General features: G+C 48.9%; 1 protein-coding gene across 1 annotated transcript in view; it reads left to right on the top strand.

Annotated features, from left to right (window-relative positions):
- The window catches only part of TCF4 (transcription factor 4), a 114,775-nt gene that overhangs the window by 49,489 nt on the left and 42,489 nt on the right, over positions 1-22,797 (top strand). Inside the window, 3 exon segments of the mRNA XM_032676026.1 lie at positions 10,473-10,537; positions 20,517-20,646; positions 21,121-21,170. Coding sequence (XP_032531917.1) covers positions 10,473-10,537; positions 20,517-20,646; positions 21,121-21,170 — 245 coding nt within the window.

Here is a 22,797-nt window from a genome sequence, read left to right as displayed (position 1 = left end):
ATATCCCACAAGCTCCTTACAAAATATATCCTTAAAAATCAATGTATTATTGGTGGTTTTCCTTGGGAAGAGCTGAACCAAAAATATGATTATTTAATTTGATTTAATTTATAGGGAACGGGTAGCAATGGGGTCTGGAATGGGATGAGACCTGAGAGAGAGGTGGCAGAATTTAGGGGTGGTTTCCAAGGGGAAAAGGGAATTTAATGGATTAAAGGAATAGAATAAATATAAATTAAGTTAAATAATTGGGTAATTTTGATAATACTTGGGGGAGCGAAGCCCATTCCCAGCCCCGTCCCGGCAGGCTGTGGGATTCCCATGGGATCCAGTGCTTTAGCAGGGAAGAAGAGGGAATTATCCCAGGTTTTTCCAAACCCTGGTAAAGGATAAACCCCCCAGACTGTCTCCTTGATAAGAAAACAAAGAATAATTCCAATTTTTCCCTTTTTAATTTGTTTTCCCTTCTTTTTCAACATCTTTTATTAAAATCATGGATGAAGGAAAATAAATCCTTCCCTAAAGTTTTCATCTCCTTAATGGCTCAGAAAACAGGGAATTTAGGAAATAAACCTCGGCCACAATTCCCAATTTTCTAATAAAATGTGGAAGTTCAGCCCTGGATTTAGCAGCTCCTTGGGTTTTCCATTTAATCAAGAATTCAGCATCGATCAGGATTGATAGTGGCATCTCCAAAGCTTTATTCCAAGGGTGAGTTCAGCTGGATTCCTCTTTCCCACTCCCATTTCTGCTCCATAGAATCCATGGCTATGGATAACCAATGAAATATCCTGGTGCAGTGAGTTTACTCCATGATGCTGTAAAAATTAGGATATTCCACAAGCCCCTAAAAATTCCCTATTAAAGGAAACATTCATTTCCAACCATTTTTCTTCCCAGTGGCTCAGGGATGCCAGGAATGTTTGCAGGAGCCAAATAATTGGGATGTGCCCAATTAAACAAGAAATGGTTTAAAAGCTGCGTCCTGGGAGGATTCTCTGGAATTTTTTGGGGGGAAAACCAGTGCAATTGCAACCCAAAATAAAGCCATCTGAAATTTTCAACATCCCAAAGGAAGGTGGGGTCGCTCCATTCCTGCCTCTGCATCCAGGAGGTTTTCCCATGGGAGAGCCAAGGGCGACCCTGATCCCGGATCAAATCCAACAGTGTTGTCCCCAAAATATTTTGCTTCTTCTTTTCTTGTAAGGAATAACAACCAACAAATAAATCCATTATTCTGGAATATTAAATTCTCCCATCTGCCCAAATTCCTATTGGAAAAATTCCTTAAGGAATGAGAGTAATTGTTTAATAAACTTTTAATCAATATTCAATAATTATTCATTAAAGTGGCTCTTATTCCTATTAATGATTTTTAAAATCCCAATCTCCTGACATAAATTCTGATTATAACTTGAATTTCCATCCCAAAACATCAGCTGGGAATGGGCTTTCCTGGGAATCCTGTGAGGCAGTACAACCAAGGTTCTCTATGAAGCAATTCCCAGTATTCCCCAGAGCCTTCCTGCTCCTCCCAGTGTTGGCCCTGGAAGGAAATCCTGGCAAAATCCAGGTGGAATGCAAGAACTTTTGGAATGTAAGCCTTAAAAACAGTGGGAAAATCAATCCTGAAGCAGCTTCTGGAAGTCCTTCCATCCTCACACGGAACAGATTCCCCGCAGGGAATTCTGGAAACCCCAGCTCCTGTTTTCAGCACCAAATGATTTCAGGACTTCATTACAGGCAGCTTATTTGCATATTCCCCCCTGCTAATTGATACCTTTGTTATGGGTGTGATCCGGGATCAATCTCCATAGGGGAGGGTCAGCCAGTATTCCCAGGCCATGCCGAGCAGGAGTTGGGAAACCTCATCAATACCTGGGATTTGGGCTCTTTGGGAGACAGGCGGTGACTAGAAAGGGCTCATTTGCATATTTGATTATTCAGGATTTGATAATCAATCCCCCTGTGGAAACTGGCGTCCCTGGGATGACATTCCTGGTGGCGACTCATCCCCACGGAACAGGGGTTTGGGGCTGTTTCCTTCTGTTTTGCCGGCTTTATTTTTTCCTTGGCCTTTAGGAATGGAATCCTGGAATGGGTCGGGTTGGAAGGACCTTGAAGCTCCTCCCACTCCAGCCCTGCCATGGAAGGAACACCTTCTGTGGACCGGGGTGCTCGGAGACATTTGTTCTCCTTGTTATCCTTGGGCTTGTGGCTGTTAATAACGGGAATGTCCCAGAGTTAGCCAATTGCCAGGCAGAGCCATTCCTGGAGCAGGAATTTGGTGCACCTAAACCCCGGAATCTGGGGAAAAAATCCTTGTGGGGGCCCAAAAGCACTTGGAAAAAATGGGAAGGCTTCCCCAGTCTCCCGAATGGAATGCGAGTCCATCCAGGGAAAGTCGGGAATGCGACTCCTTAATTGTGATGCATTTGCCGAGTTTCCCGGCTCCGGCGTCGGCCCCGCTCCGGTGCCATATGGTCTCCCATGGAACATTTAACTTGTCAGATATAATGGATTGTCCTGGAAGCAGATTTTCGCTCGGAGCGCTCGGCTCCTCTCTTGCATTTCCCCTGGAGCTCCGGGGCCGTGGGATGAGGGATTGGGCCGGAGCCGCCGAGCGGAGCCGTGCGCTCCATTCCCCCGGAGAGGGTGACCTATATGGCAGGAACGTTCCCGGCGCTCTCCCGGCCGCTGCCCTGCCGGGCGGGACATCACGAGGAATCGAGGGCGGCTTCCGGGGATACTGCAACCTAAATGACAGGGATACTGTGGGATAAGGAGCTCCGTGGGGTAAAGGGCTGTGGGTGTGGGAGTGATTCCGTGGATAGGGAATCACTCACGGGAGTTCCAGGGTTGGAAGAGGCAGTGGATGAGTCTCCTTGGTGCTTCAGAGAACCGTGGAATGCTTTGAGATAGAAGGGATTTTAAGGATCTCTCATTCCAAGGGCAGGGACACCTCCCACTATCCCAGGTTATTCCAACCTGGCCTTGGACACTTCCAGCCATCCAGGGGCAGCCACAGCTTCTCTGGGAATTCCATCCTAGCCCCTCCTCACCCTCCCAGCCAGGAATTCCCTCTCAATATCCCATCTAAACCAGTGGGAAGCCGGATCCCAGTGTCCTGTCCCTCCATCCCTTATCCCAAGTCGACTCCAGCTCTCCTGGAGCCCCTTTAGCCACTGGAATTTGCTCCAAGGTCTCCCCGGATCCTTCTCTATGAGCAGTTTCTATGGAGTCTCAGCCCAAATCATTCCCAAATTATCTGGGAAATGTCCGTTCCCACGTGTGCAGGCCTGGTGAGGGGGTGCATGCCCTCCACTGGCATTCCTGACTGGGCACTCTTGGGAATCTCAGCCTGTTCTTTGGGGTTTATCCCACCATTCCAGCTGCTTTCCCAGCCCCTGGGAAGCTTGGGGTTTGTGCTGCCCCTTGAGCTGATCCATATGATCCCGAATGTTGGGTTTTAAAGGCAAAATGATAACAAAAACCAATCCCATGGTTTTGAAACTTGACTTTTATAGATTGAAAACTATTAGAAATAAACAGGATTTGTGTGGGAATGACAAACTGAGGCTTTAATCTCCACATGAGCATTATTTCCATTTTTGTAGGAATGTCTCTTTCCTTCTCTGCTGTGAGGATGTTGCTGTGGGTGCTGAACTCCCTGGGATCATGGAATCCTGGAATGGTTTGGGTTGGAAGGAACCCTCTCATTCCAAGCTCCTGCCATGGGCATGGAATCTTCCCTTGGAAAAGCTCCCTGGCCCTTCTGTACCATCCTAAATCCACCAAAATCTTGAGGTTGCACCTCTCTGGTCCCTTTGGGAAAGAATTTCCCTGGTTGTCATGGGAGGGTGTTGACCCCAAATCTGTTCCAGAAGGATATGGATCTGTATCCATGGTCACATCCAGCGGGGTTGGTTTGGGAATCAATCCTTCCAGGCAGGCCTGGCTTACAGAGCCGAGCTTTGGAGCCCAGACTGGAGCTGGAGGAGGGTTTATCCTGCCCTCTCCATTCTATGCCTTTGGATCCTTATCTTCCTTGTTTTAAAGGATCCTGGTGGAATCCCAGTTTTCCAGCTATGGGATAACAATCTCCTGAACTAGGGCGGAGGGATCAGCCCGTGCTGTATCCCAATCTCCTCTTGGAGACTCAGCTGGGATAAACTCATATCCACTCAATCCCTAGATGTTCCTTCAGAGCTGGAATGTCATTCCAACATACTTTTGTCTGGGATTTTTATGGAAACCTTGCTCCTTTTTTATCATTTTCATTCTTTACTATTAAATAACCCTTTGGATTTTTATTATGTTCCCTTTCCTGACGCCTCTCTCCTTCCCAGCCCATTTTCCCTGATATATCCCAGGAATAAGAAGGATAAACCACTATAAATATGTTTTCCTGGAATTTTCCTCCTCTCTCCGCCTGTTTCCAGGTGTTCAGGCCGAGATGATCCTCCTTATCTCCTCCTGCCTGGAATTCCACACCGAGGAGGAACAGGAGACTAAAGGTGTTTAGGGAGTGACTCCAAATGAAGGATTGTCTCCCAGAATTCTCCTTCCCATCGTGGAATCTCAGATTCATAAGGCCCTTGGGGTGGCCTCGGGCCCTGTGGCTCCGAGGAATCTTTAGGGCTTCCCCACCTCCTTAAATATCCCTCTTTTTCCATCAGAGTGGGAAGAAACCGTCGGTTTGTTCCAGCAAATCCCTAATTTAATTAGGGAAGTTCATTATTCCGCTCTCAATTAGTGCCTGGATTTGATATGCAGTTTATTAATCCCTGAAATCCCTGGAATATTATGGATTGGTTGTCGAACTGTGGGACTAAAGGACAGTTTAATATAAATCTGGGAGAATCTGCTCCTCCACATTCCCTGTTTATATCATCATTTCTACAATTCCAAGGCCAGTTTTGCCACTTACTTAGTTTGAAAAGCACACGGAGAAATCCCAGATTTCCCTATAACTGGCACCAGGATTGGATCAATTAAAGAAATCCAGGAGCAATTTGCCTTGGTCTTTTGGTTTGGATTCCCTATTTCAGGAATTTTGGATTCCCTGTTTCAGGAATTGTGGGCAGTGCTAAAAAATCTTAGTCTGGAATTTTCCTGGAGTGAGGAACAAGCACAGGAGGGGTCGTGGAGGTCAGGCCCATCCCTGTCCTTGAATTCCATGGGCCAGGCAAAGCTGGTTGGTCTCATATTTATGGATAGACAGGGATCCATGTATGTTGTATGTACAAGGAAGGAATTCTGGAATGTTTGGGAATTAACTTTCCCTGTTTAACCAGTGAGTTGGTGTTGAAGCCCCCCTTCCACCTCAACATTCTCTGCTTTCGGTTCATACTCTGTAGCTTTATTGTCCCATGGGTTTCGGGATTTGATTTCCTTGGAATTTTGTCCCTTCGTCCTGCCTTTGGCTGTGGCATTGGAATGGTTCTGCCAGATGCCTCTGTGTTTCCTGGGCATCAGGAAAGGGCCAAATTCCTCACTCCCAGTAAAAACATCCCATTCCCCTTGTGCTGTGCTGAATTCCCACTGAAATCCTCAGGATCGATGCCTTCCCTGAGCTTCGTGTCCGGTGTGTGGATCCCGTGGATCAGACCCCGCGGGGTTCCTGTTGTTTCATGCCCGTTATCTCAATCTTTGCCCCAAATCCACGAGATTTCTCCCGGATTTATTGCCGGGGCTGGATAACCCAGCTCAGGCTTAGCCGAGCCAGGCTTACCGGCCCCTAAACCCCGGGAGAACAGGAACAACACGTGGCCCCCCGGCTGCTCCGAGGGGATGATGCCACGGGCTCCCTGTCCCTGTGCCAGCCCCGAGCCCGCGGGAGCTGCCCCGGGATCTGCCGGGAGCCTCCGGAGCCGCTCGGAACGGCGAGCGGAGCGCAGAGGGGCTGAGCCCCAGCCAGCTGTCAGTCCTGGTGCCAGGAATGCTGCTACTTCCAGTAGGACTCCAAAAAAATTCCACTCACAGGAAGCGGTTTTCTATTGATTTTATCTTCCCCCCCCCTTTTTTTTTTTCCTTTTCCCCCCTTTTTTACCCTTTTTGCCCCTTTTTTTTTCCCCAGTATTTTTTCCCCCTTTCTCTTTTTAAAAACAGAATATTCCGAAGTTGTGGAGAAATAGGAAAACTCCACGCTGGCTCCTCTGCTGAGAACATGGGTGGGATATTTGGAATTCCATTTCTCATTCCATTCGTAATTCCATTTTTAATAGGAAGCCCTTGGGAAGGTGTCCACGGAGAGGGCAGGACATATAGAAATTGTATTTATAGATATAAATTATATTGATATAAAATGGTATTTGATATCTATTTTATATTTCTCTAGCTATATTTCTCCATGGGTGAGGTGCTCACAGGTATTGGATAAATGGCCTAAAATTTCCACTTATTTCAAGGAGGTTTTCCTTGGGTAATTCCTAATTCCCTACAGTTTTCAAGTTGATTTTTCTGCTGAAATGAGGCAGGGTTTTAATCTCTCAGGAAAACAAATCCCTATTTTTTTGATGGATAACCTGGCAGTGAGCAGAGCCCATCCCGGTGGCAGGAAATCTGGGATGCGGAGATGTTCACTCTGCATCTCCTGCAGCCCAGCTTCAGAAAATCTGGGATGCAAAGCCAGGGATTGAGGTGGAATTCAGCTGTTTGATGCTTCCCACAAATTCCCCGTGCTCCAGCCAGCAGCACCCGTGTGTCTATTCCCGGGGGTCTGGGAAGTTCATCCCGTTCTCCCTTTGCTCAGGAGCTCATCCCAAATATTTCCCAGCTCCGTGGTGCTTAATTCCTGGAATTCCTCTTTAATTTGGCATTAAATTTGTCTTTAATTTGTGTTTAATTTGCCGCTGAAGGGAATCGATAGGGCTTTGTTCCCAGCTGAGCCGTTGGAAATCGGAGGGAATGATCCTTAACTATCCAAAATGCTGAAAATCCAGGGATAAAATAACAAATACATTTAAGCAAAATGTATTTGGAGCCATTAAAATTCCAATGCCTGATAAAAGGCCTATTTTTGTTGTCCCCAGCCAGGTTTTCCTGCCTGACCAAGCCTCAAATCCCAAATTAAAATATTGCAGTGGAATTCTTCCGTTAAAAATTATTTTCAATATGAAATCAAGGGAAATATTGAATTAAAATATTTGAGAGAATTAATTTCCCTTCCTTTTCTCTGCTTATGGAAGAGTTGCCTCATCCCTCTCATTCTGCTTCCCAGAAAACAGCCAAGGTGCCCTTTCTCCAGGGCAGGGATTGGGATGACTTGCATTTATCCTTTGGAAGTTGCTTCTATTTCCTCCCGGATTTAATCAGTTTTTCCAAGCCCACCGTGGTATGAGTGGCTCTTTATGGATTTATGGAACGATTTGGACCGGGCTGCTTTTATAACAAAAGCACACAGGGAATATTTTGGGAGAAAGGGGTTCCAGGAAGAGAAGGCAGCTTTTTTCCCGGAGGTATTTAGGGAGCAGGGAGTCGCAATTCCGCGTGTGCCAGGCAAGCGGGAGCGGCTCAGAGTTCTCCCTTTGTCTGTGCCGTGATTGGCATTGTGGCCATTCACTGAACATCCCGAGATTCCCCCCATGCTCCAGCGCTTCCCTGCCTTCCCCAAACCCACCCAAACTTCTTCCCTGTGCCGACCAACTTCCAGGCAGAGCTTTGTTCCCCCAGCCCCAGATCCTCCAGAGCGCCGAGCTGGGAATTCTCAGCACGTTGGCACAGCTAAAAATCCACCCTGGCCCTTCTCCCCCTTCCACCCTGGCGATTTTCCCCCCATGCCGTGGGGTTTTTTTTCCCAAATCCGGCGAGCGGGGCCTTTTCTCCGGGAAAATGCGGCTGCGGCCGCTCGGCCGGGAAAAGCGGGAGCATGGAATGCTCCGCTCCTGCCTCTTTTGAGGAGTTTTAGCCATGGGGCTTTGGCACTGCCACCTTGTCTTTGTGCCAAAAAATATCCGCAGCGGCTGCCGCATTCTAGTACTGGAGGCTTGGCTCGAAAATTCCGCAGTGGATGCGTCGGGAAGCCGCAGCGCTGAACGCTTTGCTTTCCCCCGAACCCTCCCGCAGCCGGTCGGGCACCTGCACCTTCCGCCTTCCCGACCCTCAGAAAACGCTGAATTCCCGGGAAACGGGGGCAAATTGAGGAGCGGCTTTTCTCGCCCGAGCTGTCGTTGTTTAAAGAGCTGGGTGTTGTCACAGGGCTTTTGGGATGTGCCGCGGGAGCGACGGGAGTGGAGGTAATTGGGAATGGATAATTTATAGGGAAGACGTTCCCCCTCGGCCCATCGGGAATGGTTTGATGGTTACGGGTGAGGGGAAAATCCTCAAACTCTCCACAAACTCTCCACACAATCTCCACACAGAATCCACATAAAATCTCCACAGAATCCCCACAGAATCCACACAAAATCCCCACAGAATCCCCACAGAATCTGCAGCCGGGGCTTTTTAACAATTCCCGGAGTTCTGCCTGGGTGTGGGGTGTGGAGGAGGTGGCTTTTGGGAAGCTCCCGGCAGCCGCCTCAAAACTCGCTCCGGAGCTCCGAAGCGCTGGGTTCGGTGGGAGAAGCGGCCGCCGGAGACGAAATCTTTCCCGAGGAGCACAAACCTAAAAAAAAAAAAGCCAAGTCAATCTCCCGCTGGCTGCGGAGCCGCTTTGGTACCTCGGAGCCTTCGACAGAGCCCTGGCCGGGTGCCCATTGATGTCATGGAAACACTCAAATTACCGGGAATGATTCACGTCTCCGGCGGTCCCTGTTCCTCCCCCATGCGGGCGCAGCGCGGCCGAGCCCTGACAACTTGTAATTTGCGGGGGGTTTATTTTGGTGCCGGGGTAAATATTTCTGCCCAAACTCAAATTAAGCCGCGGCTGAGACGATGGCAAAGGGGCTCCTCAGGTGCTCCCGCTCGCTCCCCTCAGCCCTTGGTTCCTTTCGGGAATTTTTTGCCCCCCCAGTCCCTGCCGCTCATTGTTCCTAAAGACTTCCCGGCCCTCTCGGGGCAATGGGAAGGGGATGTGGATTGAACTGTCCCATCTCAGTGTTGAACTCGTGGATTCCCCGTTTGGATTTCATTGTGGTTTCAATCCTGACTTAGCTCTGGTGTTCCCGAGCGGAGGGTTATCTGTGATCTTTGAATACCCAGCTCCAAGCCCTTCCCAAAGTTAGGCCTAATCCCCCATCCATCACAACAATACTTGGGAGGTGCTTGGGTATTTTATATGGCAAACAACTAAACCGAGGAAGAAACAAAAGACTCCGGAGACGTAAATTGGGATGGGGAGAAGGAATTTTGATTCCAAGCCACTTGGAATAACCAAACTGTGTCCACAAAGGGCCCTCAGAGCCGGTGGATGGATACTAAAGGCTCCTGGAGTTGGGATGTGGCCACTGATTTCAGGAATGATTTCAGTGAGCCCCAGCAGCCTTTGTCTGCCGGTCTGCCTCGCCTTGGCTTCTTTATGGAATGTGGCTGGGATTGGGAATATGGACCCCGGCAGCAAACCCGGCTCCTGGGTACGGAGTGTCACAGGGAATCACAGGGAGGATCCGCTCCCTCGTGCCAGGTGCTGCACACGGGGCTTTGCTGCTCCAGCCTCAGAACACTGGGAATTTCGGGGGGGATTTTTCCTGCCTCCTGGATGTTTTGTCAGCGGTGCCTCCCCCCCTTCCCCTGCCAGGCTTCTCCTCTCCTGAAGGGTGCTCTTTCCCTGGCAATGTGTTTGGGATCAGCTCTCTTGCCTGCTCTTTGTCTGGGAGCACGTGGGGCGCTGCTGCTCAGCCACCACTTGGTGCTCGGCACAAACCTCCTTTTCCCTCCCTCCCTTCGCCAGTTTGATCCCAAAGAATCCCCTTTGCTGCCCTCTGGAAAAGCAGCATGGCTGAGGCTGCAAGTCAGGCTCTGGGATGGGAGCGTTCAAAGCTTCCTGGGAAAAAGGAGAGGGAAGCAAAAAGGGGGCTTGGGGCGGGCACAGAGATCCCCACTCGGCTCCCGGCCCTTCTAGCAAATTCCCAATGCCCAATCCGTGTCTCTTTCCCGGGTAGATCATGAGGGAATTTTCTCGTGGGAAAGAGCAGGGAAGCACATCCTCAGCAGCTCCTGGAAGCTGGGAGAGCCGGGAGGTGGGAATGTCTGCTGCCTGGGTGGGAGATTGGCTCCCACCTTCACCCAGCCTGTGGAATCCCATCAAAACCCAGGTCTAGGAGCAGCACAGCCAGGATTAGGAAGCTTAATTCCCATCACCATCACCAGGAAGTTTAATTCCCATCCCATCCATCCCAGCAGGAAAACTGTGAATCCCTTTCTGTGCATTCCAGTGGCAGCAGTGCCTGGTTTATCCATGGAATATATATAAATACACATGGAATCGGCATTGGGAAAATGGGATGAGTGTCACCTAAAGTGCTTGGAGAAGCTTTGTGTGTGTTCCTGTGCTATCTGTGTATTTACCTGGATTTTCCCTCTCTTCCCAGGTAAAACAGAACGAGGTTCCTACTCATCATACGGACGAGATTCCAACTTACAGGGCTGCCACCAGGTAAGTGCGAATCTGCTCGGAAATTCCCACTGGAAAGCTCCTTCCCGAGCTTCTCCAGCCAGGATACAGCTCCTGGAGGCTTGGCTTGGCTTGACCTCCTCCCACCCCAGTCAAGGCTGCTGGGAGGCATTCTTTGTGTCCAAAATCCCAGTCTCGGGAATGCCACCAGTGGGAAGAGCTGGTGTTGACTCGTGGCTGCTCCCCTAAATCCCGCTTTCCCTGGGATCTGGGACAATGCCGTGTGCACACGAGGTTGGAAATACGATTTGCTGTCCCTTTTTGTTTGGGAATTGCTTTTGGCCAGGAGTCAAGGCCAGCAGGTGAACAGCAAAGCCGCCCCATGGGAACTCAGAAAAGAGGGAGGGGTTCCAGGGAATGCTACAATTCCAGTGTAACACAAAGGTATGGCGTGTGTGCCTCTGCCTCCCTGCACTCGGAATTCGCATCTTTTCAAGTCTCCGGAGGAATTCCCGGCCTAAAAACACTCTCTGTGGCCAAATTCCCGGTTTTGTTCCGAGCCAGTCGGGTTTTTCTAAGGACACTTTCTCTCCTTATTCCAAGAACAGTGTTAACGGTGGGGTTTAATCCCTCTGCTCCTTCCTTTCCCTTTTCTGAAAGGTGGTAGCTTCAGAAAAGTATCCAAGGGATTTAATGGCTTCCTTAATATTCCAGGCTTTACAGGCTTCAAATCTGCCCGGGACAACTCAGAGCAAGTGCCAAAATGGGGATATTTTAGGCTTGATCCCTGCTTTCCGTGTTCCTTGGGAATGTGGGGAAAGGGTCTATCCTTGTGTTTTCAGGATGAGGCAATTTGAGGAATTCCTTGGGAATTCCTGGGTGTGTCGGGCTGTTGTGTGACCATTCCCACCACATTCCTGAGTGCCAGGCTGGCACTGGGAGAGTTGGAAGGGAAGGGAAGGCGTGGAAGGGGCTGCCCAGGGAATGGTGGAGTCCCCATCCCTGGAACTGTTCCCCAGATGTGTGGACGTGGATCACAGGTGACCCTGGATGATTGGACTTGATCTTGGAGGGGTTTTCCAATCTAAATAATTCCATGATTCCAATGGTGCTGGACCTTGCTTAGGTGGGATCACACATCCTCAATTCCCTGGGGAAAAAGCTGGAATGACGTAGTTGCGGTTTGTTCACTCCAATAACTCGCTTTCCTTGTGTTTTGATGGCAAAATTCCTGTCAGGATCATCCTTCTCCTTCATTTTCCCTTCTGAGGTAAAAACCAGCCCAAAGCTGCATGCAGGGATAAAATAATGGGATTTGGGAAGCCACAAAGGCAGGTTGGATGGGGCTTGGAGCAGCCTGGGATAGTGGAAGGTGTCCCTGCCCAGTGGAATGAGATGATCCTTAAAATCCCTTCCATTCCATGATTACTTTGTCCATACAGGAATTATGTGATGGTATTACTGTGACTGTGGGATGGGGCAGCCACAGCTTCCCCGGGAATTCCATCCCCGCCCCTTGCCACTCTCCCAGCCAGGAACTCCTGCCCAACATCCCCTCTTACCCAGTGGGAAGCCATTCCCTGTGGCCTGTCCCTCCATCCTTTGTCCCCAGTCCCTCTCCAGCTCTCCTGGAGCCCCTTTAGGCCCTGGAATTTGCTCCGAGGTCTCCCTGGATCCTCCCCTTCTCCAGGAGAACACCCACAGCTCTCCCAGCCTGGCTCCATGTCTGAGGGGCTCCAGCCCTCGGAGCATCTCCGTGCCCAGGTTGGATGGGGTTGGGAGCACCCACGGAAGGTGTCCCTGCCCACAGCTTTCTGACCCCTCCCACCCCAAACCATTCCAGGATTCCATGACACCCACGGAGGGACTATCCCACCCCAGAGGTCCCCAGGATCCCCTTTGGAGCCTGGAATGTCCCAGGGAGGCCCCCAAACCCCCCCCCCGCTGTCCCCAGGCCCCAGTGGCTCCTTCCGGTGTCGCTCTCATTTCCCCTTCCCTGCTTTATTTGGGCCCGGTGTTCCTGTTTTTTTGGGCTCAGGGTTCCTGTTTTTTTGGGTTGGTTGTTCCTCTCTCCGGGGGTTTTCCCTGTTGCCGTGGTGGGATCGGGAGGGGCTGGCAGGGGGTGTGGGATGTGGGATGTGGGTGGGATGTGGCCCCTCAGGCACAGGAGCAGAGCCCAGGACTCTCACACAGGGATCTCAGGGACTCCCAGAAATGCAGAGCTTGGGTCCTTCCTGAAGTTCCTGACGGAATTTCACCCTCCATCTGTAGTTTCCCAGCCCTGCCTTGGTAGCTTGGAACTACTGGCTTCCTCGGAAAAATTATCCCTTATTTGTAATCCCTCTCAGGAAGGAATTCCTGGCTGTGAGAGTGGGGAGGGGCCAGCATGGAATTCCCGGAGAAGCTGTGGCTGCCTCCGGATCCCTGGGAACGTCCCAGGCCAGGTGGGATCACCTGGGCTATGGAAGGTGTTCCTGCCCTGCTCCCACGTTTCAAACCCTCGGGAAGCGCTGCTTTTCCCCGACTCCTCCCCGTTCCCTTGTTAGTATGTATTCCCAGTTGGAATCAATCACTCCGGGGATATGGTTCCGTGCTGACCAGTCTTGGACAAGTTTTGCAAAATGATTGATTCCCAGCCCAGCTTTGGAAAACTTGTGAGCAGCTCCATGTGGAGCCGGAGCCAGTCCCGCTCTGGCTCCTGGCAGCGCCGGGGGCTGCGGGAGCAGCCATTCCCTGCAGGCCCGGAGCCGGGAGGCACATATGGAAGTTTCTACTCCCTGTCACGTTTGCTGGGCATGTGGTACCTCCCTGCTATCCTAACGCCGGGACTGACGGGATGGAGCGCGTGCGGAGCAGCACGGACAGCTCCGGAATTACAAACAGCTTTAATCGTCCTTTTCCTGGGAAAAGGATGGTACTGGGAACCGAGGCCGTATCTCTGCGTCTCTGCACCCTGGGAAGTTCATTGTGGATCATCGTGGAGATGATCCAGGAGCTGGAGCCACTGCCCTGTAGAGCCAGGCTGGGAGAGCTGTGGGTGTTCTCCTGGAGAAGGGGAGGATCCAGGGAGACCTCGGAGCAAATTCCAGGGCCTAAAGGGGCTCCAGGAGAGCTGGAGAGGGGCTGGGGACAAAGGATGGAGGGACAGACCACAGGGAATGGCTTCCCACTGGGTTAGATGGGATATCGGGAAGGAATTCCTGGCTGGGAGAGTGGCGAGGGGCTGGGATGGAATTCCTAGAGAAGCTGTGGCTGCCCCATCCCTGGAAGTGTCCAAGACCAGGCTGGAGCACCCTGGGCTAGCGGGAGGCGTCCCTGCCATGGCAGGGGTGGCACTGCATGATCCTTAAGGTCCCTTCCCACCCAAACCATTCCACAGGGAGAGCTCTTTCCTCTCCCAGGGAGCTGGAAGGGCTGTGGATGTGATTCCATAGAATCCTAGAATCCTGGTTTGTGTCCCATTCAGAGACAGGGAATCCACAACCCCTCTGGGTGACCATTCCCAAATCCATGATGCTGGATCATGTCAGGATGTGGAAGCAGCTTCTCCTCTGAGGATCAGGACTTTTTTTCCTATAAATTCCTGCTTCCCATGGGAAAAAGGGGGACTCTGTTTATATTCCCAGCCGGTGAACAGGAAGAGGTTAAAAATCCTTGGAGGCTCTTGAAGCTTTTTGGCCCTGACATTCCTTTGGTCTCTCAGATGTTTTCCAGTGACTTTGGTTCCAAACATTATCCCTGTAATTTCCATAAAACACCGGGAGCTCTCCGAGCCTTCCCTGTGTTCTCCCATTCAAAGGGAAAACACAGATTCTCTCATTAAACTTGGGAATTCAGCCACGAAACCCCTTGTTAAGGAGGAGCCAGGGTGGGATGTTTCCCCTGAGCCAACCTGAGCCAGCATTCTGGTTGCAAGGCCTTTGTATCCAATGTTTACATGGGAAAACGGGATGATAAGGACCTCGGAAGGTGAGCAGGGCCAGGCTTTAAGGATTTGTCAGAATAATTTGCCAGAGAGGAACATTTTGAAGCACACCCTGGTAGAACATCCCCCCTGGATCACCTTGAAAGGGAACCGAGGCAGAATCCAACGAAGTGACAACTTTTTAGTGGGTTTTGCCGAGAAAAATATTCCCAAAATATTCCTTTCTGCACCTCACTGTTCCTCAGTGTCCTATCCATCCCCGCCAGAAATGGGGACCCTCCCAGAGGGTTTAGGCTTGGGAAAAATGGGATGAGGGCACTTGCAGGTGTTTGGAATTTCAGCCTGGCACGGAAATGGTGCATGGAAAACAGGGATACCAGGATATGTGTCTCATAATTTATAATCTATAGGAAAATCCTGATAAAAATGAGGCTTATCTGGGAATTATCCTACCCCTTATGGTGCCTTTTTTCCCCATCCATTAATATCGTGGGACTGTCTATATTTCCATATCTCCCTCCATCTATTTCCCGGGATTTTGGGGTGGAAAAGGGACTTTTTGCTGAATCCAGAGGCTGATGGAGCTCAGCCTGTTTGCTCCAAAACTGGAGCCGCTTTGTTTGGGAATTTGTGAGGGAATAGCTTGGGAAAGTCACCCAGGTCGAGAGCAGGGGGAGAGGAGCAGGAATTTGGCAGGAAAACGTCGGAGCCGCTCCGGCGATCCAGGTGCAGTTGGGCACCTGCACGGGGTGAGTCCTCCCAGCTGGAAGGTCATGGAACACATTCCGTGCTCCCCTTTTCCTGGGAAAAGCCCTCATTAAACAGGGTGAGAATGGCGGGATCGCCGCATCCCGACTGACATTCCCGGTGCCAGAGCGGAGGGAACAAAGCAGGGAAGTGGTGCTGGCAGGGAGATCAGAGGGATCTGAACGGGAATAATGGAGGGAAGGAGCTTTGATCTTTAATAATGTCAGGAATTTTAATTGGAGGGACGGAGCAGCAAGAAAAGAGCGGGATGAGCCGGTTTCCTGGGATAAAGGGCAGGAATTCCTAGGAAATAAGAAATAATTGTAGGATAAATCACTGGGAATTTTAGTGGCAGAAGGAATTGCTTTAAATGGATTCATTTGGGCTCAATCTCCTGACAAATCGGTAGAAAAGCAGGAAAGGTGTCGGCGTTCCCGGCGGATCCAGGTGTGGGAAGGGGAGCAGGGATTGCTGGGAGCCTCCCGCTCTCTCCGGAGGCACTTCCAGCCTCACGGGGCCACCTCTCCATCGGAAGGTGGATATTCCTGCTCCCACATTCCCACTCCAGCCGGCCCGGGGACCTGAGTACCTGCAGGTACGAAGCATCCCGGGATTCCCAACATGCATCCCTGCTCCTCATCCTCCCCCTGCCCAGCTGGGAGAAGCCAGGGATGTGATCCGGTGCTTTTCCCCGATTCTGCCCTGATGCGGCTTCTCCGAGGCTTGGGGAGAAGGGCCCAGCTGTCCCTGGAGCCACATCCCGGGGCTCAGAGGGGCCCGGGAAGCAGCTGGACCCCCGGGATGCTCCGACCTCAACCCTTGGCAGTCGTTCAGGGAAGGAGCTTCAGCTGTTCCTGACTCATCCCATTTTCCTCCTGCCTGTGACATTCCACGCTTGATGCCGGATCGATGCCAACAAAAAATATACCAGGAATTCAAAATGCAGGGATTTTTCCCTAATCCATGATTTTGGATTCCAGGTTCCCTTTAATCTGAATTAATTTCATTAGTAAAATTCCGCACTCGAATCCCACCTGTTTCCACAACAAAGGAAAAACATTCCAGCTTTTTCTAACGATGATTTCCAGATTTTTCTCGACCTCTTCAACCCGAGACAAATATTCCAGTGAAATCCACATAATTTTCCTTTAAAAAGCAGCCCCTGAGCTTTGCAGCAGAAGCAGCAGTTGGGTTTTTCCAGGAGGGATAATTTCCTTTCCATCTGGATGGATTTGGTGGATTCTCTCCCTCTCCAGCTTTAACTCTTTGTCTCGTTATTCCCGTTTTGGAGGCAGCAGGAAAAAAACCCCCACAAAGGTGCAGACACACCATAAAAAAAAAGGCAAAAGATTGGAATTAATGAAAAATCCAGGGCTGGGGCTCAGGGGGGAAAATCCTGGGAATTTAGGATTTTGCTCTGTTGTTTATTTTGATAATTTTGGGAATTGTTTTTGGCTCCAATTCCAATCTCTGGACATGAAACCCTCTGTGAGGTCCCTTTGAAACCTCCTCCTTTCTCCCGAAATGGTGACTCTGATCCCGACAGATTCCTGAATTTCCAGAGCTGGGATTGGGAGTGGGGAGGCACTGTAATCCATGGGGGTGCTTTGTAAAGGTTTGAATTTTTGGAGCAGAGCTTGTTGGCCCTTTTATAGGATTTTGGGATAAATACAGATATATTTTCATCCCAGTTTTCCTCCCCGTGCTGGCTGGGAACCCTGAGGCACCGGGAGCCAAACCCCCAGCAATTCCCGGTTCGGGAAGAACCAACCAACTGGTGCCTCCCAAAATGACCCCCTTAAACTTGCTCCCCGTGTTTCCTCGTCCTGTAAAAACCCCCTTTGGGATTTCTTTTCCCATAGAAACCTCTGCAGCTTTTTCCTGGGGAAGAAGTTGGGATGAGGAAGGCCGGGCTCCCTAGGGGACATGGCTTTTTCTGCTCCTTTCCTCCCTCAGCCTTGGAAAAGGCTCTTGGTGTGCTTGGAGTTGTCCCAGAGTGGAAGGAGAGAGTAGCTGAATTTAGGGATTCATCCCGAGCCTCCCAGCCTTCTCCCCCCGGGGATAAACCCGGCCCAGCTTTAGCAGGAGAGTTCCCGAGCCCAGCACTCCCTGACCATTCCCGAAATTCCCTTCATTTGCAGGCAATGTTCACCGGAAATCAGTGTTCACCTGGAAAAGCTTTGATACATCCCTTAAAATCCCATTTATTTGCCAGGAATATTCACAAGAAATCCATACTTATTGTGAAATGGCCCAAAGCATTCCCGAAATTCCCTTTTTTTTTCTGATATCCACAATGAACCAATATTTATTGTGAAATGATCCAAAGCATTCCCTAAATTCCCTTTATTTCCAGAGAATATTCACAATAAACTAACGATTATTGTGAAATGACCCAAAACATTCCCTAATTCCCTTTATTTCCAGAGAACATTTACAATAAACTGATATTCATTTGGAAACACTCCAAAACATTCCCTTAATTCCTTTTATTTTCAGATATTCACAGTAAATTAATGTTTATTGTGAAATGATCCCAACCATTCCCTAAATTCCTTTTATTTCAGATATTCACAGTAAATTAATGTTTATTGTGAAATGAACCAAAACATTCCCTAAATTCCCATATTTTCGGATATTCACAATAAATCAATATTTATTGTGAAGTGCTCCAAACCATTCCCTGAAATCCCATTTATTTTCCGAGAATCCTCACAGTAAGCCCACGTTCTTTCAGAAACACTCCGAGACATTCCCAAAAATCCTGTTCTTTTCAAAGAATGTTCTCGATTTCCCTTTTCCCTCGGAGTTCTGGCACCTCTGTCTCTATTATTCCCTATTATTCTGCATTATGTGAGAGATTCCCAAGGTTTTTCTGCTGCTGCAGGTGTTGTTTATCACCAGAGCAGCCTTGTGGCAGGTGGAGATTATCCATGAAATTAGAGAGAGGAGGGAAAACGGTTGGATTTGAGATTTTGGGAGCTCTCCAGGAGGCAGATGCGGAAGCAATTTTCCTAGCAATTTTCCCTCAGCTCCTGTTTGTCCATGGGATGAGAGGAGATGGAATGAGAGGAGATGGGATGAGAGGACATGAGATGGGAGGAGATGGGATGAGAGGAGATGAGTTGGGAGGACACAGGATGGGGACACGGGATGAGAGAACACGGGCTGAGGACGTGGCGTGAGTGGAAACGGCCTCGGGCCGTGCCAGGGGACGTTCAGCTCGGACAGCAGCAGGAATTGTTCCACGGAAAGGGCGGAAGGGCTGCCGGGGGTGTGTCCCGGCCCCGGCTCCCCGTGTCCCGCCGGGAAGGGGCCGCTGGAGCTCGGGCTCTGCCGGCCCGCTCCGGGGCCCTCGGGGGGCACTGGGGCAGCCCCGAGCGCGGCTCCCGGCGCCAACAAGGAGCCCTTTGTTCCCGGGATGGCAGCTCCCGGCGGGCCGCGGGAGCGGGGGCACCCTCTCGCCGCGGGCCCGGGGACATTTGCATGTGAATGGTTCCCAGCGGGGCACACGCGGGCCCCGCCGCGCCGCCAGCCAGCGGCACTTCGGGAGGGCGGCAACGGCCCCGGCCCTGGGGCGGCCGAGGGCGGCTCTTGGCGGGGACCGGGCGCCGCTCCCTGCGCGCCGCGCTCAGGCCTTGCTGCGGCCCGGCCCGTCGTGCCGGGCTGCCATGGGCACGGGCACTGCCGCCCGGCTTGGATGCGCCCGGGCTTGGATGCGCCCGGGCACTTTATCCCGGGCTTGGATTTGCCCGGGCAGTTCCTCCGGCCTTGGATGTGCCCGGGCTTGGATGTGCGCGGCCAGTTTATCCCGGGTTTGGATGCACCCGGGCACTTCCCTTGGGGTTGGATGCGCCCGGGAAGTTCCCCCCGGGGTTGGATGCTCCCGGAAAGTTTTCCCGAACTCTGGAGCGAAGCGAATGCTCAGAATCCTCTCCCAAATCCGTATTTTCCAAATCCATCATGAAATCCCTAGTTTCTTGGGGTTTATCCCGTTGTTTCCCGGGAGTAAAGTGGGTGGAGTGAGGTCCTCGCTGCTGCCGTGCCAGAGCCTTAATTGGTTTGGGGATTCTGGAGTGCTTTGCATCCAGTTCCCAAATATTAGTGACATTCCAGCTATTTCCCTGGTTTGATTGTTCCTCCCGTTCAGCCCACTGGGGGGTTTATATTTTATATATATTCTAGATATATTCTGGATATATTTTACCTATATTTTATATATATTTACATATATTTTACATATATATTATATTTTATCTTTATTTCACGTATATATTTTATATCTACTTTATATATTTTTTATATTTACGTGACATATATTTTATATATATGACATATATTATACATATTACATATATTTTATATATGCTGTATATATATTTTATATATTATAAATATACTTTATATATATTATGTATAAAGTGTATATATTTTGTATATGGTGTATATTTTATATATAATATAGATTTGATATATAATATATATTTGATATATAGTAGGTATTTTATATATAATATGTATTTTAAATATAAAATAGATACTTTATATATTCTACATATATTTTATCTATTTCTATATACATTCTAGACATATATATATTTGTATACGATATATTTTTATAGATTTTCATATCTTTTCTATATTTATATTTATTTATATATATTATATATATTATATATACCACACATTTTTAATATTTTTATATATTTTCCATATTTTTATTCCTTTTCTATATTTCCTCTATATCTTAGACCTTTTCTATAGATTTACAGATATTCTATTTTTAGATGTACGTTACATCTCTTTTACATCTCTTTTATCTATTCTTACCTATTTTTGTCTAGTGGGCATATCTTACGTATTAGATACGTTTTAGATGCTTTTTAGGTATATTTTATGTATTTTATGTATATTTTAGAGATTTTTTATATATATTATAAGCCCTGATAGATTTAATTCTCAGATTTTTTCCCAAGACTATGGATCTGCTTCACCCACACAGAAGCAGCAGAATTCCGTGATTTTATTTTTATTAACATTATTATTAAATCCCCGCACTTCCCTCCCTACAAAACCCCCTCCAAACATGCCCGCAGAGCTCCCAAAGTTTTCCAAGCACTAGCTGAACAGTCCCTGAAATTCCTTGAAGCCCCGAATTCCTCCTATTTCCCAGGCATTCGGTGCGGGTGAAATTCCGGTGATGTCCCCTTTAAAGATCCGCCCGTTCCCACGTTTTGCTCTGCTCCCGAAGGTTTCCTTCCCGGGTTATTTTTAGGGATGAGTAGCTAATGATGAGGGAGGTCGCACGGATGGATCCTGCAAATCCCTGTTCCCTTGAATCCCTTGCAGCAAAGTCTCCTGGGAGGGGACATGGACATCGGCACCCCCGGAGCGCTGTCCCCGTCCAAGCCCGGCTCCCAGTACTACCAGTATCCCAGCAATAATCCGCGCCGGAGGCCTCTGCACAGCTCCTCCATGGGTGAGTGACCCCTGCACCTCTGGCCTCCCGCCGCTTCCCGAGGAATCCCACTCTAGCCGCGCGACGGTTGGGAAGGGACACAATAAGTGCCAGAGCAACGCTCCCGGGCGTTATTGCAGCCTCGCCGAGCCTTCAGAATTCCCTGTTTTCCCCGAGCCTGAGGCAAAACCTGCAACTCTTAACACCCACATCCCAAGTATTAACCATTTCCCTGCATTTTCCCCCTGGAATTCTTTATTCCTTATTATTTCTGGGGATTTATTTCTTGTTCTTTATTTCTTGTTCTTTCTTTGCTTGTTCTTTATAATTATTGTCACTCGCTGCAGCGGGAAAGGCACGAGCCGGCAAAATCCTGGGGCAGAAAACAGTGGAATCCCTAAACATCCTGCTGGGAACAGAGTGGGGGAGAAATTGCTGAGATCCCTAAAAAAATTCCTGCTTTATAAAGCAGCTTTTCCTCCCTTTTTTTTCCAGAAGTTCAGACAAAGAAAGTTCGGAAAGTTCCTCCGGGTTTGCCATCCTCAGTAAGTATCGTGCGCTCCGGAGGCTTTGTTTGGGAGCAGGGGGATGGAAGGAGCCTGTTCCCGAGGGATGAGGCTCAGGGAAAGGTAAGGAATGCCCAGAGCCTCAGCCTGGAAAGCTTGGAGCCGGGAATGTGGCGCTCCAGGAATGTGTTCCCCGGGAATGTGACTCTCTGGGAATGCAGTACCTGCTCCGGGCACGTGCCCTTTGTGGGGCTGATTGATGGATCGGCGGTGGGAAGAATTAATGAGGAATTCCCTGGGAATCGTCCCCAGGATGCAGGAGAACTCCCCTGTTCCAGAGGGATGCAGGATGGCAGCCCCGGCATTCCAGAGCTCCGGGAGCTGCGGGGGGGGGTCCAGGTGCCAAGCGCTGCCTTCCAGATGTTCCAGAGGCTCATTAATGCCCCTTATCCTGGTTTTCCCCCCAAATTCTCAGGAATATCCCCGAGCCCCTCTGTCTGTTGACGATCACAGGCACGTTTTGTCGTGTTTTCCTGGAATTTTTCCATTTTCCAGCCAGAAATCGCTGGGTTTCTCCACAAAATCTTTTGTTCCACACTACTAAGAATTCTACAATTTATTCCAATTTCTGGATTATTTTGTGAAATCTTCGTAGGGTTTTTCTCCCCAGAAGCCATTCCAAAGTGCTTTCCTTTCAAATCCATGCAGATCTGTGGAAAAGCGAAGTTTTGTGAGAAATGACCCAACATTTCAGTCCCAAAATTATGGCTAAAATTGCATTCCATTGGAAAGTTTGAATTTTTTTTTTCCAATTTTTTAATTATCTTTAAAATATATTAATAATCATTTGCATCTTATTTGCAAATCAATATCAAATAAACCCCCCATGAGGGAAAATCTTCCCTTTCCTACCTGAGAAATCCCATTCTCTGGGCTCTGAATCTGATTATTAGTGGCAATTAATCTGTGGGAATACGTAATAAATTAATATTAGAATATATACAAATGAATCTCCCATGGATTTGGTGATTTTGTCCGGAATCCCTGGATATTGGCAGTTGGCAAATACGTTTATATCTATAAAATATATCTAATTATAAAGCTCTAAATTATAAATATCAAGTTGCTAAATTACTTTCATTAATGATCACTTTATAATCAATAAAATTCCAATTAAAAGAGGGAAATACATAGAAACATCCACATTTCTTCCCATGGATTAATCAAATCCTGATCCAATGGATCAAATACAAACATTGCCAGTGGTTAAAATAGAAGATTATAGAAATATTCAAATACAGCCCCCAATCCAGGAATAACATCCATTATTTGGAATTAAAAACCAAGTTCCAAAAGTGCCTTTGGAATTTCTTTTCCTCGGGGCTTTTTGGGGCTTGATTTTCTTGGACACTTGAAATGCTTGGAATTATGGCATGAGGAAATCTGCCATCCCTGCTATTCCTGAATATTGGAATCCCTCAAAACTCCATTTTCTGGGAATAAGTGGATCAAAAGGTAGGTCCTGGAAGGGGAATAAAAGCACGGAATGATGGAAATAGGGACTTTTTGAAGGGGAAATGGGGAGATTTGGGCCATTTTGGGTTCTGATATCCTGGAATCACATCTTTAATTTGGAATTTAATTAGGATGGACACACGAATCAACA

This window comes from Chiroxiphia lanceolata, chromosome Z, assembly GCF_009829145.1.
Source record: "Chiroxiphia lanceolata isolate bChiLan1 chromosome Z, bChiLan1.pri, whole genome shotgun sequence".
Lineage (NCBI taxonomy): Eukaryota > Metazoa > Chordata > Aves > Passeriformes > Pipridae > Chiroxiphia > Chiroxiphia lanceolata.
Note: the sequence above shows the minus strand (reverse complement) of the source record. Positions and strands in the feature narration are given on the sequence as shown.